General features: G+C 45.4%; 1 protein-coding gene and 1 long non-coding RNA gene across 2 annotated transcripts; both read right to left on the reverse strand.

Moving 5' to 3' along the window:
• Positions 1 to 7,057: 7,057 nt before the first annotated feature.
• Positions 7,058 to 9,935, reverse strand: LOC144104016 (uncharacterized). The gene is made up of 3 exons (XR_013308411.1): positions 8,757 to 9,935; positions 8,529 to 8,656; positions 7,058 to 8,017 (listed from the first exon to the last, which is right to left on the reverse strand). It is a non-coding gene; the product is annotated as an uncharacterized LOC144104016 (long non-coding RNA).
• Positions 9,936 to 12,807: 2,872 nt separating this feature from the next.
• Positions 12,808 to 14,407, reverse strand: LOC144115911 (innexin inx2-like). The gene has a single exon (XM_077650543.1). It carries the CDS (start codon positions 14,151 to 14,153, stop codon positions 13,068 to 13,070), a length of 1,086 nt encoding a protein of 361 aa, XP_077506669.1. The 5' UTR covers positions 14,154 to 14,407; the 3' UTR covers positions 12,808 to 13,067.
• Positions 14,408 to 19,654: the final 5,247 nt, after the last annotated feature.

Raw genomic sequence — 19,654 nt, forward strand, 5'->3', positions numbered from 1 at the left:
CAATAAAAAATCCGTTTGCATGACAGTCACCAGGAAAAAACAGCCATATAACTATGCCTACATTATCAAGGAATCAACACTTTCAATGGTTTCTGAACATAAATACCTAGGGTTAACTTTAACTTCTGACCTATGATGGGACGCACATATAGCCAATATTACCTCTGCTGCCTTGCGAAAGCTGTTCTTTCTTAGAAGATGCCTACGTCTGGCCTCTCAAAACACCAAACTGTTTGCCTACACTACCCTCGTAAGGCCAATTTTAGAATACGCAAGCACAGTTTGGTTACCACTATTAATCACTAACATCTCTCGGCTTGACAAGGTGCAACGAAAAGTTGTAAGGTTGATTCATAACAAATACAAACCCTCTGACTCACCTACCGATCTTGCCGCTTCATCTGGCCTTCCATCACTATCATCTAGGGCAAAAGAATCCAGCCTGAAGTTTTTATATCAATTACTACACAACAATTACAGTATAGATGTGTTTAAATACGTATGCTTCTCACAGTCACGACAATCCCGGCACAAACATGCGCACACGCTAACTGAATACTCATGTCGAACGAACACTCTCAAGCAATATTTCTTTTTCTTTTAGCCATCAGCGAATGGAATCGACTCGATCCATCGATTACCATGTCGGACTCACTATCTTCTTTCACTTCAAGATTAGTAGAATGTAACAAGAATCAGTAATGTGCCAATAGTCCTACATCTTACCAGATGACTGCCCAACAATTACATCTCTTGATACTATGTTACTTTTAAGGATGATTGCATTGTCTATTGCCACCGTTACCTTTTTTTCGCTTTCTTAAAGTTCCTATTGTTAAATATTTCGAATACTAGCATGCTTGCTGGCATGAATGACTGCTGCTGTACTTGTTTTCTTTTTTGTTACAGTTCTGATTAGGTAGTCTTTAGTAACCTGCCTACTAGTAGTTATGTAACACGTATTGTAAGAGTTCTTTTGTTGATATGCTTGTAATTTCTCTTTTGTGTTTTGACCATTATATTGTACTGGCTGCCCACCTGCTACGGTCTCTTACTGAGACTGGCAGTATTGTATATAAGTAAATAAATAAATAAATAAATAAATAAATAAATAAATAAATAAATAAATAAATACGAGACACATATGAAATCAAACGACATTTTTCGATAGTGTGGTGAACAGATGGGAGTGAGAGTGGAATTTAGTGGCGAGTGAGTGGAAGTTGTATTGAGCGGATAAGGGTGAGATTGCTCGTGAGTAAGTGGACGTGAGTGTGGGTGTAGCGAGCACCTCTCTGTGTGACGACGTATGGTTTTTATGGTTCATGGGGTTTAACCTTCTAAAGCGACTCAGGCTATGAGGAACGCCGTAGTGGAGGAATCCGGACAATTGCGGCCACCTGGGGTTCCTTAACGTACACTGACATCGCACAGTACGCGGGCCTCAATCATTCCGCCTCCATTGAAATACGACCGCCGCGGCCGGGATCGAACTCGCGTCTTTGGTGTCAGCAGCAGAGAGTTCCATAGTGACTCAGCCACCGCGGCGGCAGGACATTAGATTTATTCGCATAATTAGGCAATGTTGCTGGCCTAGTAGGACATGCAGGTGGAGAAAGAAATAGAATAACACAAATATATCTGAGTAACTCGAAGAATTAAATTGATGTCGGCATACGGACACGAAAACGCGAAGCGTGAGAAATTCAAGTATTTTCAAAAAAACAGCCTTTTACTATATGTGCCCATTAGTTACTCTGGTGATTTTTGATCATGTTTTGTTAACTATCGCGGAATAGAGATTAGCATATGAAAATAAAAGTTCCGGCGCCTTAAAGTTATGATGTATGTTCGTGGGAGTGCCTTGTTAGCTGCGTTTCTGGAGATTTTTTTTTGTCACAATTCTTCAGCAAATTTTTCTTACAAAACAACTGCAAGAAAAACAACAGAAAAGTGAACTCGAAGTCCTGAACTGTGCTCTTCGGAGGGCCAGCGGCCCAGCACTTTGACGATATAGACACTTGGGCCATGAATAATTTATTTTGTGGTAAAATTACACAGTTCATTTGAAATTTTATTTATTTACGCCCAGGGATTAGTACAAATAGATAGGCCTTCTCAATTTGCAGGCAGTGTAGCTGCTGGTAGCAGAGTGAAGCGCGCAGTCACTCCTTTATTTCCTTTTTTTTTCGTACTGTAGATTCTTTACGGACTGCCTAACGATGTGCGCATCCTAAATACTTTCGTTTTCACTAATTACAGACAAAATTACCCATTTTACCGCGGAGTACACTTCGTAAATCATGAAAGAAGCCGTAACTTAGGATGTTAAAAGATTTTGAGGGGCCTCAAATAGATGCTTCCCGTCGGCTGGCGAAAGCACGAGGTGACCGCTGAACTGATACGTGGCGTGCATGGACCATTCTGCACACTATCCACATGTGCAGACACGAGGTCGCGCCGTTGGATTTGCACGTGGTGCTCTGGAATAAATACTCCCTTCGTGCTCAGACACTGTTCACACTAGCCTGCGTTCATATGTAAGAGTTCAGTCATAGTGGAAAAGAATAGTAATAGTATTATCGCTATCAATGGCTGCAATCGAGATCTGTTGAAAGTATCAAATGCTTGCTTAAATGATTGATTTCAGAGGTGTGTTGCAGAGGGTGAATACAGTTTATTGAAAACGTAATGAGCAGAATATAGAGTGTGTTTCTTGAGCCCATGCTAAAAATAGATCCTAAAAACGCTTATAAGGAGTTCCGTTAGTACGCAAGGGAAAGTCCACTCTTAAAGTTTTCATGTTAGTACCATTTTCCTATTGCGAGGCGCCCATGGTAGTTAAATTGGAAGTACTCTGTTTTTGCGAACTGGCCTTTTCGGACATTTTTACTGTTATAGCCGTATGGCCAAACACTGCTCGGCACGCGCGTCGGCTGTCTGAACACGAACCACCACGACAGCGCGATGTTTCTATGGGCCACACCAGCCTACAGTGGCGCCGCGTGGTAGCGAAAAACAAGAAATGGCGGCAAGAAGAAGAGCTCATTGTGGGCAGTAGTGGTTCCGAATCTCAAATGGTATAGACACCGGCTATTCTGCCACGATCATGCCAGGTAAAATACAAACCCATCGCAAGGGCACGCATTTGATGAATAGGAGAAGAAATACGGCGTGGGAAAAACCTCAGCGGTTCAGAGTTACGCGCTAATGACAACGCAGCCGGATGAAATTGTTCCGCAGATCCTGCACATGCTACGAGTTTGAGCCATCATCTCCGTGATCAGGAATACCTGCATGGTTTGCTAAAGATGGCGGAACCGTTCCGTGTCACCTAATATTGGAGGCCACGTTGATGCTGATGATGATGGTGGTACGGCCATCCCCTTTATAGCCGGAGATCAGAGAGTTCTCAATCAGGCCAAGAAAACATATGTAAATAAAAAAGTAGGAAGTAGGAAAAACTCTAAACCACATGCTGTGGATAAAATAGTCCAGAAATAATGAGGATTGGGGGGGGGGGGGGGGGAGCTTCTGAACAGGCTTCTCGATTACGCCACTCCTCAATGTGGCGCTTTGTCGCCTCCCCTTCTATGGAGCCTACATGTGCACCTTTGTAGTGCTGTCAAAAGAGACTCCAGCCGCAGTTTTGGGCACTCGATTCCAACGCGCTGGATGATTTCATCGGCCGCGCCGCACCTGGACACCGGGAATTCACGCTGTGGGTGTATTTGGTCTGGGTTGTCTTTGTGCGTAGAGCACCTCACCGTGCCTCGCAGAGCAGGCCGCTCCCTCGTGTGTAGTCAGAGATGGTCTCTTTGGCTGTTTCATAGTATGCACTGGGGTACACAGCCAGGAATGGTTTCGACCGTGCTTCGCTGTGCCTTTTATTTGTTTCCGCTTCCGCGCCTGGTCGCGGACCTTCTCGACACGGGCTGGAGTGCCTCTGACAGGTCGGCTGGTTGAATTGCTTACTTCTCTGCCAGCCTCCGCGTTCGAAGCACCCATCTAGCGTTGGTGCACATCCGTACGATGCAATTGTACACCTCTCTGGACCATCTATACCGTCAGGGAAACCGCTCAGCCGAAGCTGAAAGGCAAGCTTGGCGATGGTCTCAAGTGCATGAGCTTTCTGAACTCCGCCACATGAATGGGCCGAATGGTGGCCTAGAAACCTCCTTGCTCTGCGGCGTCGGAGCGGTCCCTGGTTTACTAATAACCGTCGTTTTCTGTGCCAATTAATTAAAAGGCATTCGAAAAGTTCTGAAAAAATTTTCACGTGCACTCTGCAATTACTTCAGCGAATCGAATAGGATGATATTCGATTCGCTATCCGTAAATTTCGAATATTAATACGCGTCTAGTTTTTTTTTTGTTGTTGTTACTGCTGTTCTTTTTCTCCTCACTATCACTTCGGTTTGTAATGGCAGCAAATATCTTTCGCTATTCTTGCTTAATGTTTAAAAATAATACCATAAATGCGCAGTTTAAAGTCGAAAATACCTTCTGTCCCGTGAAGCGCTTCTTTTCAAGCGTCACGTCAAAGCTCAATTTTTGGTGTGTACATTTCGACTTATCAGGCTGATAAGTATATGGGCCGCTTGGTATCGGTGGCTATAACATTTTAAACTGAGGACTGTAGTGTTTTGATGCAAACTACAATGGAGAGACCTGCCAGAGCAATATGCCATGTAAAAATTATACCAGGGGCGTGATTACGGATCGCTCTCAAAAACTGTCTCAATTTTGAGATCGTGACGTCAAAATGACGACACCGAGTGATGCCGACGCCGAATCGGCCAATGCGGAGCAAGGTTGCGGTGGCTAGTAGCATGGCTCCGCCCCGAAACCGCTATTCGCACGACAAGGGACCGTAGACTAATGTTTTGCTGTAAAGACGCAGTGAATAAAAACGAGTAATGTTTTATTTTGCTAAGAAACTGTATTTCAAACCCAACAGCACCAAGCAAAAGAAGCAGTGTTTTCATTTTTGCAATTAAGTTTGCTGTTCAGTGACTTTTTTGCCGCGAAGGTGTGCTGTCAGCGGTAAAGCGTGAACTTGTTAGTCTGAAAATGAACAAAAACGCAATGAATAAAACAAGTAATGTTTTATTTTGGTAGTAAAGTGTGCTGTAAAGTGAATAACAGGAAGGAAAATTAGAAGCGTTCTCATTTTTTCAAATAATTTTGCTGTAGGTAAACTTCTTCCGCCATGAGGGCGCGCTGGCAGTGGTATCGCGTGAACATGGCGGCCTGCAAGAAAACAGCTGATTCCATGGCTAGTTCCTGCTCTTTCGCGTGTCGTCTAAAATCAAGGTACTTTGCGGATATCTTAAGTGCGCAGAAAAATCTGATTGAAGGCAGTGAATGCTACGGGCCTGTCGAGATCAACTTACAAGCAGCGCTCGGCTCGAAAATCGACGAAGACAACTTTAGTCTGTGTTCTCGGTCGGCGCCTATCGATCACCGAGTGACGTGTGGTTGTTTATTTTCTTTAGAAAGTACCAGAAAACCATGAATCATCCCATAGAAGCAACTGCCGACAGACGGGAGCAGACAGGTGCAGCTGCTGATAGCTTGCAATCTCGGTGCGGGAAATGAGAGCCGACACGGCCTGCCTCTGTGGCAGCAATCACTCTTCTGCCTCGTAACCAAGTGTTGCCGCCCACATCGGGCTAAGCACTTGGTGTTCCGTTTGTATTTTTGTAGCTCCGTTCGGTTTATGTTCAGTTGTTGCCGTAGTTTTTTTTTTCCTGTGCAAGATGCAGAAATTGTGATGTTCATGCTCCACTTTGTTTAGAGAGAAAGGAAGCACTTGATAACTTTGCTAATGTCACCAAGGAGAGAACGAGCTTGTTCCATTAACGTTATTTGCTGATCATGTAGTAGATCCAGGGTCAACCAGGAAAGAAGTAGTTTGCTTGTATAGAGGCTAACTGCAACTGGGCAGAAAGTTGAGCAAGTTTGTTCACGTTTGCTGGTACACAGCGCTTGAATTTGCATATGATCCAGGGCAGTGAGGTAGGTAGGACAGGGCAGTGATGTGTAATATGTTATTGTTTTTTGCTCAGCAGGCGGAGTGATGTTGGTATAACTGGGTTTGGTGAGGGCAGTGTTTGAAGGGCTTTAAATACTTTGCGTAGCTTCTAACATGCACTTCCTTTCAGGTCGGAAGACCACTTGGTTTTTTTTAAAATTATGGTCCATCATATCTGAGGCACCCTGTATACAGGCAACTCCAGTTTAAAAGGGAACAGCCAGTTGAAAATGACTAGGATATTAAATACCTAGGCGAAAGGTAGCTTGAAAGCAGTTGCACTTATCATACATATGTGATAGCATAAGGAGCTTGTCCGGCCATTCGGCATTGTCACCGTCTCGTGTCATCATGGACAAGACTTCATAGCCCTGTGTTATGCAAGTCAAGCTAGGTGTCAGTTATGGGGCAATAACCGAGTGCTCAAAATTTCCCATAATGGAGCTGCCTGTATATTCTTAGAGCTGTAGAGCATTTCCAGTAAAGGTGTTGCATGATTTGTGATTGTAAACTAACCTCTACTCACACACCATCTCCTTGATGATGTGTCTGTGATGTTTACACATCTTTGTCTATCAGTGAAGATGTTCTAGTAATTCAGCAGTCATTGTAGCCACCGCACCTTACAATATTTATTATGCATTGTTGTACAGCGGTTTCCTTGCAGTAGGTACAGCTTTTAGCACAGAGTGAAACCCCTAGCCACACACCATTAAGCTAAAAGCTTAGCTTTGGTATTTACAATACTTATATGTGCCAAAATGTTTTGTAGTCCGGAAAATGCATTATGTACACTGTACTATGCCATATTTATTGTACAGGTAGCCTCTGTATGAAAGCAAACATGCACTTTGAACTCAATTTTTCAAAAAGTTTTTTCTTAACTGCACTTGGAAATGCCATCTGGCAAATGTAAATCAAGGTAATGTATGCTTGTGTGTACACTGCCTTTTCTGCAATAGAAACACTCGTGTCAAATGCTGTGCCTAAAAAAAAATAAATTCACTTACTGAATGTATTATGCAATAAAAAAAGCTTTTTTTAATTCCAACAAGCATCACAAATATTTCGTGCCTTACTCAGCACTACACTTTTGGGTTATGCATGTTCATCACACGGGTAATGACCACAGGCACTTCACCAAGCTGGAGTGATAGCACAGAAGGGGCAGGTGGGCTGACAAGCATTGGCAAGAGAGAGTGCACAATGATGCTTTTCACATAATGGGCGAGCTGTTTCAACACTTTTTGCGCCTTCAGAAAGAGACTGTGCAACACGCTTCTGAGTGACTGGGAGGTATACTGGCAAACACAATGTCACTGAAGTGGCAGCCGATGGGGGCACTTGTCACTGCAGGCTTCTGGCTGCACACAGGTTGGCCAAGGGCACAACCACATCACACAGTTGCTCACACGCTTGCAGATGTGTGTTGTGCATTGACATGAGGCAATGACAGTGGCAACAGGAACAGTGGCTGATATGATTCTCCACACCAGCATGGTGAGCCGTTGCTAGACGCTAGAGTTTCCACCGCAACTGTCGCTGCACCACCCCTAGGTACGCCTGCCTCTGGAGACGGATCGTCCCACAGAGGCCGAAAGTACAGTAGCGCATTGCTCTTCCCTGGAGGTAGGTCAGGAGTGGTCCTGTCTCTACGACGTAGCCACCATTTAGAGGTGGCCCATTGTTATCTGGGTCAGTGGCAGTGTCGCCTGCACCTTCTGCTGTCATGGGCACATCCAAACAAAGGCTGTGAAGTGCAGCACAGGCAGTGATGATGCATACTGTCCACTCCCACTGGTAGTGGTGCATCCGGTGCCTTTGAAAGCACCGGAAGCAGCTCTTCAGCGCACGGATGCAGCACTCAGCCACAAATTGTGCGAAAACATGTGGCGTGTTGTACAGGCCTTCTGCTGAGTCTGGTCTGTGATGCCACGCAACTGGTGCAAGCAGCCACGGCTCCAGTGGGTACACAGTCTCCTGCATAACAAAAAATGACGCAGCTAAGCATGTCCTTTCTCAGTGATCTCAACAGCCTTACAGGACGATCTGCTGTACAATAGAAGACTCGTGCCAAGTAGCCCACATCCAGGCTTTGCTGAATATGACATTCAAGAGCACACAGACATGCAGGATTAAGATGAATAAGTGAGCACTGCTGTAAGGTCAGTCTTTTACTGCCATATTGATATAAATGATGCGCTATGATTGCCTACAAAACACAAGCACTGTCAGGTGCATTTTGCTTTGGTTTCTTCAACAGGAAAGGCTATGCATTTCAACAATGTAATATGCGTCCTGTGTTTCTGCTGCAATTATAAATAACAAAAGGGTGGCAATGCACTGTATCATACTGTAACGTTTCTGCATTGGTGTAACTAGCCAGACTCATTCCTGTAGCTTTAGCAGATCCGGGCAAATGCATAGCGCTGCAGCTCAATATATCTGACTGAGGTCGCCCGACGGTTGACACTGCTCTTTTACTGCTTACCCAGAAAAAAAACACCGTCGACCAGCAGGGCCGTCCTCCGCCTTGGAGTACCGCCAGATGAACGCGTCGTGGAAGGATCCGGGTCATCGCGTGCCCACGGCCAGATCGCGCATGTTCGCGCCACAGATCTGAGAAAAAACACGCACAGCACGAATTTACTCTAGCTGCTGAGGCCCGCACTCGTAGTTGAACTCATGCGGTCAAGAACTGTGGTCTTGGTATACTCACTATCACGTTCGCAGCGTAGAACCGCTTGCGGATCGCTCGCAGCACTGCCCCCAGAATCCTTGATAGTGATGAGTGCCCAATCGACACACCCGACGACGCCGGAGATGCTGCCGCGGCGAAAGTTAGGCAAAGGAAGCCCTCCTTCGCCGCCGCCTTCTCCTCGGGTCGCCTCGGAAAGCGAACACACCTCTTCTGTGACCCAACGTTGACATTGGTCTCCGCTACCCGCCGCAAAGACTTGTTCACAGTCGGTTGGGCTGCGCCGACGTTTTCTTCATATCCAAGGGCGCCTTGAATCCCACCGGAGGCGAAGAAGCGCAGCGCGCACAGCACCTGCCGCTCCACTGACAGCGCACTCACCTGCGCACCTCCCAGTTCAACGGCGAGTTCGTGGCACAGCCACTGCGCAGTCTCCTTCTCAAGTCGAAGCGTCGAAATAACTCGTCCCGCGCGTCAAAGTTGTCTTCATGCAGCCTCCGACACCGTTGCTCGCGCGGTCACCCGCGTATACGACGATGTAAACAGCCGCCATTTTCTGTCTCAAACGCGTTGAGACTACATTTCCCAGTCTCAAAAAATCGTCTTAATCTGCCCGCATAATTTGGTGGCCAACGTCAACACTTCTGGGCGATCTACGACGTCAGTCAGTGACGCAAAAAATCAAAATGGCCGCCGCCCACAGCCGACCAATAGGAGAGGGGCAAATGAGACACTTTTTGAGACAGTTTCGATTGAGAGCGATCCGTAATCGCGCCCCAGGTGTGTGTTTCAGGGAAGCCCTCCACTAATTTATAAAAATTTCCTTTATAAGATAAAATACGGTTTCTGTTTTAGAGTCATACAAGTGTTACTGGACGTCAGAAAAGCGTTGAATCATGCTAATAGTCAGATCGTTAAAAAAGTTCGAATAGTACACCTTTTAACTGTGATACACAGAAGCCTGGTAGCAAATAGATTTGTAGGTGGCCATTAGAAAAAGTCGTAGCAGTTTTCAGAACATTCAAACGCGATTATCCTAGGCGCTGTGGCTCAATATATTTTTGGCAATTTCACTCGCGATTCAAAGTCGCAAACCGGCGATGAACGCCCAGTGTCCCCCACCTGTTACGTCACTCCGTGGCGCTCATGAGACGTGACCTTCTCTCCCTCCTCGGCTGGAGCAGCGGCGGGCAGCACAGCGCGGGAAGAGGTGGTCACGTGGCAAGTGCGCCACGGAGTGACGTAACAGGTGGGGGAGACTGGGCGTTCATTTCCGGTTTGCGACTTTGAATCGCGCGTGAAATTGCCAAAAATGCTTTGAGCCACAGCGCCTGGGATAATCGCGATTGAAAGTTCTGAAAATGGATACGCCAGTTTCTAATGGCCAGCTACAAACCACTAATTGTAACCAGGCGCCTATCTATAGCAGTTAAAAAACCTACTATTCCAACTTTGTTCACAATGCCGCTTAGTAGTTAGCATGATTCATCTCTCTTCGGACGTCCGCCAGCACTGGCATTACTATATCGCTGAAGCCGTCTTGTTCACTCAAAAAGCCTAGTTTTAAGAATTAGTGGCCGGCTAGCCTGAAGCACCTGGTTGAAAAGATTCCGTATAAGATTTGAACACGTACTACTAAAGATGTGATGTGGAAGTAGCCAGAAGAAAGTGGGCTGAAATATAGTGAAGAATCCACGTTTTTGTCATGCGCCTGTTTCTACAACATTAACTCGTGCCGTTTCGCAAGGAAATGTATGATATAGCGGAAATTATTCTGTTTTACTCTTTAAAATAAAACTGCTGCGACTAGTTATAGTAGAATAGCATAATCTACTGAATGTATCTTAAGAGCAACAGGAGTCATATTGGAGGGGTACAGACAGAAAGTTTTGGGGTGTCCGTTTCTTTTTTTTTTTTGCCCTGAAAGAGGCTTTCGCCTCCAGTAATCATCAAAATGTGCTCAAAACACGTGTCCGCAGCATCTCATAATAAACCATTTTGTACAGGCAGTTTTAGTGTCGGTTTGTGCCAGCGCTGAAGTTTGCCATGCTTGACGTAATGGTCGACCGGTTACAGGACTAACACGATCCTGATGACGTCCCCGGCAACACTGGTTTTTCACAGCGCATTAATTGAGGCAAGTGCACTTGGACGTCACTGGCTGCGGATGGAAATGCCGTGCGGCTCCTCCGACAGCATTCTGAATCATTTTAAATTATGTCCCACTCAATGCCCGCGACTGAAACTTGTTGCAAGGAATCTTTTGCGCCCATGACCGCAGCACGCGCTCAGAGTTTTATATGGACTGATACATTTAGACCAGATGCTTTAGGGAAGCCCTCCAGTAATTTTTGAAAACAGGCTTTTTGAGCAGACAAGATGGCTTCTGCGATACAGTAATACCAGTGTTGACGGACGTCAGAAGAGAGGTGAATCATGTTAACGCCCGCGACTGAAACGCGAACGCGTCTCCTTACGCTCATGAAACAAATTATATCGTTTATTTGCGCTTGAAAATTTGTGTCCGTAGCCCTTTAAGTGTGTAGGGAGGCCCAGTCGACAGATTAGTTGCGGAAACGCAGTATGTTGTTCAGACGCTCTTCGACTGGCCGCCCCTACTTCATCCGTTTGTTTGGCGGAAGTTTGCTTACCGAGCGCGGGATGCAGTGTATGCGACACTGAGAACGAGGTCAGTTGAGAAAACAATCCATTGTATAGCAGCTTGGTACAATCGGGCCTGAAATAGCTTGCCGAACATGCTAAGCTGAGAGTCATAGGAACGCCCCTCACCGCATTATCTGGCAACGCTGATCTCCAACCGCGTGATATACCGGGTGTTTCAGAGAAGACTAAGTCGTTTTGAAAAATAGTATCTTTGAAGTAAATATATGACTTTTGCAGCACGGTATTGCCAGTATTGGCGGCTACCAGAAAACCGGTGACTCATCTTAACTGGAAAGCTGGTTGTCTAATTTCCAATGATTAAAATTTTAAATATTAGAGTTAGGCGCCTGGTTGCAATGTGAGATTTCTAGAATCAGTTTTAATATCAGTTTTTAGAATTTCGAAAACGCGATTACATTCGGCGCTGTGGGCCTACAAATTTTGGCTACATCGTGCGAAAATAAATGCGCATTCGAAGAGTATGCACGCAAAGCAACCCCTTCATTGCACGTAACTAATCGAAATTGAGAAATTTTGTAGAGCCACATCGCCGAGAGTAATCGCGTTTTCGAAATTCTAAAAACTGATATGGCGGTTACTAACGACAGGCTACAAATCTATAATTGCAACCAGGCGCCTAAGTAATACTCGAAAAGTTAAATATTGGTATTTACTTAACCAAAGCTGGCAATACCATGCTGCAAAAGGCATATATTTACCTCTAAAATCCTGGTTTTGAAGATTACTTAAAGTCTTCTCTGAAACACCCGGTATTGCTGCGCTGTTGCATTGCTAAATAGTTTCCCCAGTATCACCTGGTTGCCGTCGTCCGTCCATATGCCCATTGCAAAGCAAAAAGGTAGCCAGGAATACGCGCACGTACAAAGATGCCATACCCTTGACTCGACCCTACTATGAGTACCGGCTTGGGCAATCGAATTCCAACCAAGGACACTCACCCAAAACGAGATGCAGAGCACACTTCTCCTCGGTCACCAGTCAGTAAAATCATTCATATACAACTGCGCTCACATGCATTTGCTCATTGACGGCTCAGTGGCAGTGGCAAGCGAGTTCAGCACCAATGGCAGTCACGCGTTCCATCATCCGTGGCGCCGCGGGCTTGCGCCGAAAATCGTCGTACCCTGAGGGTGATCGGATGTAATTTTTTCGACGAAGTGCCTGTGCTTCCAAGGAACGTCATAAAGCGACTGATGTAAAGCTGTGTTTTAGATTGGCATCACTTCAAAGATGATGACAAACTTGATGCCAGCTTTGATGGGACTGAGACTTAGGGTCTCTCTGCCTCTGTCTCATCCCTGCGGCACCAGGATGCCTTTGTTTTTGTAGGGGGAAACAGCGCCCAAAGCTTTAGATTTGTCAAATATTCTGCCTCAGGCAACTTGACTTTTATACTGCTGAGACGCATTTTAATAGTGGGTAATATCTGATTGGCAAAAGCACAAAACGTATGACAGTTGAAACGCGACGATTAGTACACGGGAGAAAACTTGGGCACACACAACACCGGCTATCAACAATGAGCTACAGACGAAAAAAAAAGACAGGAGCGAGTCCAGTACACACAAGTAAAAAATGATAAGGGACGAAAATTAGAGAAGAGTTTGATTTCCACAGGAAAATCGATACGAGAAGGGAGGAGGCCCATCAGGCGAGCTCCAGGCTTTTGCCTTCAAGGTGCTTCTCCAAGTCAGAGATAAGATCTCTGTAATGAACGGGGTCCAGGTTCTTGACAAGAAGATCTAGTAAAAACCACTCGCCTACGTTGCAACGATCAAGTACCCGCTCCAGGTGAGTGACGTTAACAAGACGTGCCTTCGATCTGAGAACGTAGAACCTGGCTGGGGGCCAAATGAACAGCACAGCACGGTAAACCAGCACAAATCCAGACACTACGGCCAACATGACGAACCAGAACCACAGGAACACGTAAATCTTCTCGTTGATGATGTTGATGGGGAGAACACACATTGCATCGTGCTTTTGCACGTCTCCGGAAGAGCCGTATATGTGGAAGGTGCATTTGGTAAGCCTCGGAAAAACCTTGACCATTGGGTCAAAGCGAACGGACCAATCCCACTCTGTGAACTCGAGTACCTTGGTACCGTACGTGGAGAATTCGCCTCCAAGGAACTCATCCATGAGGTATATCTGGCCGATGACGTTGACGAAGTTGAGGATCTCACAGAGGAAGTAGTAACACGAGTACATTTTGTGCTGGCCCAGGTTGTTCATAAAGTAGTCGACGAGGAGTTTTCGGTTGCATTTTCGCTTGTCGTCGTTCAGGATTGGCGAATCGAGGTCGAGCACAATGGTCCTGATTTTGTTGCCCTCGCACGCGGTCCAGAGATAGCGGGGCACGTAGAAGAGCACAGCTTGCAGGAAGAGCACGAAGCACACCCACTGGTAGTAGGCATGGTACACTCGCTGCTCACCCGGAGTGTACTTGTCTACTCCGGGGTAGGGCACCTGCACGCCGACCTTCTTGTCCCAGGCGTCCTTGACGCTGAACGTGGAGTGGATCCAACAGAAGGTGTCCAGCACCCGCGTCGGCACGCTATCTTTTGTGATGCAGTCGATGGGGTCGCCGATGTACTGCCGGCTGGTGACCAAAATGCTGAAGGCGATCAGCAGCGCGCAGGTCACCTTGTAGTGCAGCCGGAAAACATGGTTGTCTGTGACGATGGCATCGATCTTGACAAGGCTCTTGAGTCCTCCAAATATCTTATCCATAGTGAGGGCAACCTGTTTCACTCGTTGTAAGTGAGCGTTGGACGAAGCGGCGCGCGGGCGCACAATCCACGCTAGCCGCCGGCTTCTAGAAGCACTGGCGGGAGAAGCTCAGATCCTTCGCCGCAGGCGCTGCTTTCAAAAGAGCGCCGCCGACGGTGTTGATGCGTCAGGGCGTGACCATGAGGAGCCAACCGGAACGGCTGTAACCGGACCACGTGAAAGCTATTGGCTAGTAGAGGCGCGATGCGCGCTTTTAACTTCTGTTGCCCCGAGGAACCTGTTGCCTCCTCACCAGCTGCGAGAGAGGAGGCGAGCGGTGGAACGCACTGCACCCGGCGCTGTTGTCAGCGGGATTCCCCGACCCTGTAGGGGGCAACTGGCCGGTCCTAGGAAGACAATTCAGCGCCTTTTCCAAGAAAAGGCATTGACTGCGCGGAGGGGTCGTCTCCGAACTAACGAGCAGTTTTCGCGGGGAGCCTGGCGACGGCTAACTGCAACATCCACGCCAAAAAGCAGGTGATTCGTCTTCTTAGAGTGGGGCTGGAGAACACTGCCGCAGGGCCGTTGCGCAGGAACAAGGTCGACTCTGAACACAGCACTCCGATGCTCGCGGAGCACGCACCTCGGTCGCGAGGACAACGAGGAGGGGGGGGGGGGGGGGTTGCGTTGCTGTCATTTTCGTTGGTTTTGAGAAGACAGATGGCGAGCACAGTAGCAAGTGCGTCTGGCATGACGTATACGTTGCAAATATGTTTTCGGATCTAGATGAATCATTTCTTTTATTCAAAAGAAATTAGAAATAGCAGCGTGATCCTGAGGGGACCATCGTGAACAGACGAGTATAATGCGTTTACTCTGAGTAAAATAAGAGTCGAGCAGCGGAACTGGCAAGTAATAATGTCTACAAGAGGCCACAACACAGATAATCTGACAAGCATCCGGATCAGACACAGGCATCAACAAAAAAATCTAAACAAACTCTAAACAAACTCTAAACAAATCTAAACAAACAATCTAAACAAACCGGCGACATTGCAATGCCCATCTCAACTGTTCTGCTGTTAATGCAGGTTGGTTTTCATCATCGTTCTCTTACCCGCCAAGCTTTTTTGCTGCCTGTTCCACCCCACACGTTGTTTTTGATTGTGTCATCACAGCGAAATTATGTGCGGTCGCGGAATGTTCATGTTAGACGGCAACTATCTCTGTTTCGTAATCCTGCATTTTATTTTTTCCTATTGCTGGTGTGTTGCGGAGATGTTGAGTTGAACCCAGGTCCCTCTGAACAGCTGACTCAATTACTCGAAGGCCAAAAAAATATGATGTCGAAATTAACATCAATAGAAGCAAAACAAAACCAGATTACAACGGAAATGAATGATTTGAAAGAGCGTCTATGCTCTCTTGAAAAGCAGCTTACAAAAATGGATGACATGAGCAAAGCAATAGATTCTATTTCAGTAGAACAGCGCCAGGACCATGAAGCGCTGAAGTTTCTCAATGCCAAAATTGAAGATTTAGAAAACAGAGGAAGGCGGAATAACCTGATCATTTTTGGTTTCGAGGACTCTGAGAACGAAACCGCTGCCAAGTCAGAAGAACTTGTTCTTAGTCTATGCGCCTCCGAACTTTCGCTTCCCTCATTGGCAATTGAACGCGCTCACAGGCTAGGTAAATTCGAAGCTGGCAAAGATCGGCCTGTCATTGTAAAATTTGCCTCTTTCAAAGTACGGCAGTCGGTGCTCTCAAGTGCGCATAAGCTGAAGGACACTTCTTACAGCATATCTGAAGATTTTTCACGTGGTGTGCGCGAAAAAAGAAAGATTTTGTGGGACTACGCAAAAAGAAACAAACAGGATGGAAAGAAACCAGTGCTAAAGTTCGATACGCTGCACTTAAACGGAAAACGTTATCAGTATGATAGCGATTCAGGGGGTGTGGTCGAGCTGTGACCACTGGGCTCGTCCCTGAAAACAAGGCCGCTGAGTTCGCTGCTCATAAACTGCCAGAGCATTAAAAATAAAATTGATGAATTCTGTCTTCTCGTTCAATCTACAAATCCATCAATTGTTCTTGGTACTGAGTCATGGCTCGATTCGTCTGTCTTGAATTCTGAGGTTTTCCCTTCCGGATATCAGTGTTTTGGTCGCGACCGTTGCACAAGAGGCGGGGGTGTGTTCATTCTCGTTGCTTCGGGAATACCATGTGTAATGTTAGACTCTTCTACTGTTACGGAGTCTGTGTTTTGTAAATTAAGATTATCGAATGGAAAAAGCCTGAAAATTGGGGTATTCTACCGCCCACCTGGTTCATCGCGAGCAGAATTTGAGCACCTATCAAGTATTCTCGACACTGTTGACGGTGATCCTATCTTGTTGGGCGGGGACTTCAACCTCCCTGGCATAGATTGGTCAGCCAGTTCCCCGAGAGACAGTGCTCAAGGTTCCTTGTACTCGACATTTTTCGATTTAATTGATTCATTCAGGTTCCATCAGTACATTCATGATGCGTCTCGCAATGATGGCTCTGGGAATATTCTTGATCTATTGCTGTGCAATACCCCGAACGTTATAACAGATGTTAGAGTACTGCCGGGAATAAGTGATCACAATATAGTGATAGCCGACATTTCAATTGGAAATGTGTCAGTCGCAAAGAAACTCGCGCGAAAGGTCTATGTATTTAGTAAGGGAAATTATGAGAGCATTAACATAGAGTTAGAATCATATTTTTTGGTTTTCGATACTTTGGCTGATGAACTTAGTACTGAGCAGTTATGAACAATTCTAAAAGAAAAACTCTTACAGCTACAAGACATGTTCATCCCCACGCAAACTATATCTCCTAGAAGAGCTAAAAACAAACCACGGTTCAACAGTCAGTTACGAGCTCTCACGAAAAGAATAAAGCGAGTTTATCTGAAACTTAGAAAAAGGCGTTGCCCTGGGAATCTAGCTGAACTAAAAAGGTTGAAATTTGAGTTTAAATCGCTAGCAGGAATAGCGAAACTTTCTTACTTTTCTTCACTTGGAGACAGGCTGGCACAGGATTCGAAGCAATTCTGGAAACATGTTCGCAGTCGCGGCAAAGATGACTGCTCGGTACCAGCGATAAAAAGTGGTGATACGCTCATTGAAGACGACGCATGTAAGGCTGACACCTTTACTAAATATTTCTTGTCGGTATTTACTTCATCCCACTCGCGAGCTTTACAGATTCCAGCAAGTGCTGATCTGATGCCAGAAGTTATCTTTAGTACAGCAGGAATTCGCAAGTTATTGCGCAATGTGAACCCGTCGGTTGCAAGCGGCCCAGATGATTTACCAGCAGCAGTTATCAAAAACTGCGCTGATACATTGTCATTGTATTTTACACGATTATTTGAAAAGAGTTTGCAAGAAGGCACTCTGCCGAACGACTGGAAATTGGCTCGCGTTGTGCCTATCCATAAAAGTGGGCCGAGAAATTTGGTAGAAAACTATAGGCCAGTGTCTCTAACAAGTATAGCTTGCAAGACAATGGAGCATGTAATTTACAGTTCTATCATGTCGCACCTCGTTAAACACAATTTGCTTAACCCTGCTCAGCACGGATTTCGCCAAGGTTTGTCTTGCTCTACACAGTTGGTTGAGTTTACTTATGATATCGCAGTTGCTATTGATAAGCAGAAAGTTATTGATTGCATTTTTTTGGGACTTCCAGAAGGCATTTGATATTGTTGCGCATGATCTCCTTGTTTCTAAATTACGCAGCTACAATTTGAATGAAAGAGTCATTGTATGGATCTCTGAATACCTATCCCTACGGCAGCAGTGTGTAGTTGTTGGTGGTCGCTCCTCGAACTATGGTTCTGTCACTTCAGGCGTCCCCCAGGGCTCTGTTCTGGGGCCACTTCTTTTTTTTGTTGTATATAAATGATATTAATGCTGATGTTACTTCTTCGTTCAGAATGTTCGCAGACGACTGCGTGATTTATAGAATTATAGACAGTTCACTTGATGTGCAAAGCCTGCAAAACGACTTAGATAAGATAGCCATGTGGTGTAATGATTGGGACATGACTTTGAATACTAAAAAGTGTGTACACGTCACCTTTTCGAGGAAGCGTTCCTACCCTGCTTATATGTACACTATAAACCATGCGGCCTTGAAAAAAGAACAGAATTTTAAATACTTAGGCATTTATCTTACTGCTGACCTGAGGTGGTCAAAGCATGTTAATTACGTCGTAAAGAAAGCTGCTGGTATATTAGGTTTGTTAAGAAGAAATTTCAGCCACCTTCCACAGCATCTCAAAGAACAGCTATATTTTACTCGCGTCCGCACAGTACTCGAATATGCATCAGTGTGCTGGGACCCGCACACACAAGAACTTATTGACAAATTGGAAAAAATTCAAAATAGGGCAGTCCGCTTTGTACTTGGAAACTATTCCAGGACACTCAGTGTCTCGGAAAGCAAAAGGAATCTTCAGTGGCCAGAACTTAAAACTCGAAGAAGAAACCTGAGATTAAAATTTTTGCATAACATTTTGTATTCCAAGACTGGCATAGACGGATCAAAATATTTGAAGCCGCCTTTCTATGTCTCGAAGCGAAGGGACCACAATTTAAAGCTTCATGAATTTCCTTTTAAAGGTGACGTACTCCGTTATTCGTTTTTTCTGCGAACAGTTCGCGAATGGAATGCTTTGCCGCCACATATTGTTAATGTTCTACCTAATGATGCCTTTTTTCACGAGTTAAGTGCATGACTTTTTGTTTTTTGAATGTGAAAGTGCCCCCCTGCTGTAATGCTGAAAGGCGATGCAGGTACCAAATAAATAAATAAATAAATAATAAATAATGTGGCATGCCCATGAAAGGACGCTTTTCTACCATGCATCGACGCTGTCCTTTACAAAAACGGATGTTTAGCCTATACCTCGATCGATGGCACAGTGCAGTTCCATTCAGGATTCATTTAGCATGCACTTCTTTGCATCCTGAGTGAGCATGCTTCCAATATAGTCTGCATATCTCAGCTTTTTGCTCCCAAAAAGATGAAAATATAAGAAAATCTACTATATTATCGCGTTTAGAGTAAAGTACAATGACACAATAAAATAACGGGCATTTTATACGTAGAAAGATCACATCTAACATACTTCTATAGGCCAGTCTGTCAAATCTACCATTATCCAAAACAGAGCTATAGACAGTGATTAGAATGGCAAGAACGGTAAGCCGGGCGAGGTATGTCCTAACATGCTTTGCATACAGCGCCACAAACGAGGATAAAAAAGAGGACTAAACGCCGTACATAAAAAGCTTTGTTGCAAAACTTAATTGCTCAACTCTCATCCAAATTATTGTCACTTGTCATTGCAGGAAACTCTTTCCTCTCAAACGCAAAAAGTTAAGCGCATGACAGAAAAAAATAAGAAACAATGGGGTATTGCATCTTATGACTATCTTTCAGCACCGTTTTTATGGAGACAAAACCATTCCGAAAGATTATGT

This window comes from Amblyomma americanum, chromosome 1 (genome assembly GCF_052857255.1).
Source record: "Amblyomma americanum isolate KBUSLIRL-KWMA chromosome 1, ASM5285725v1, whole genome shotgun sequence".
In the NCBI taxonomy this organism is placed as follows: domain Eukaryota; kingdom Metazoa; phylum Arthropoda; class Arachnida; order Ixodida; family Ixodidae; genus Amblyomma; species Amblyomma americanum.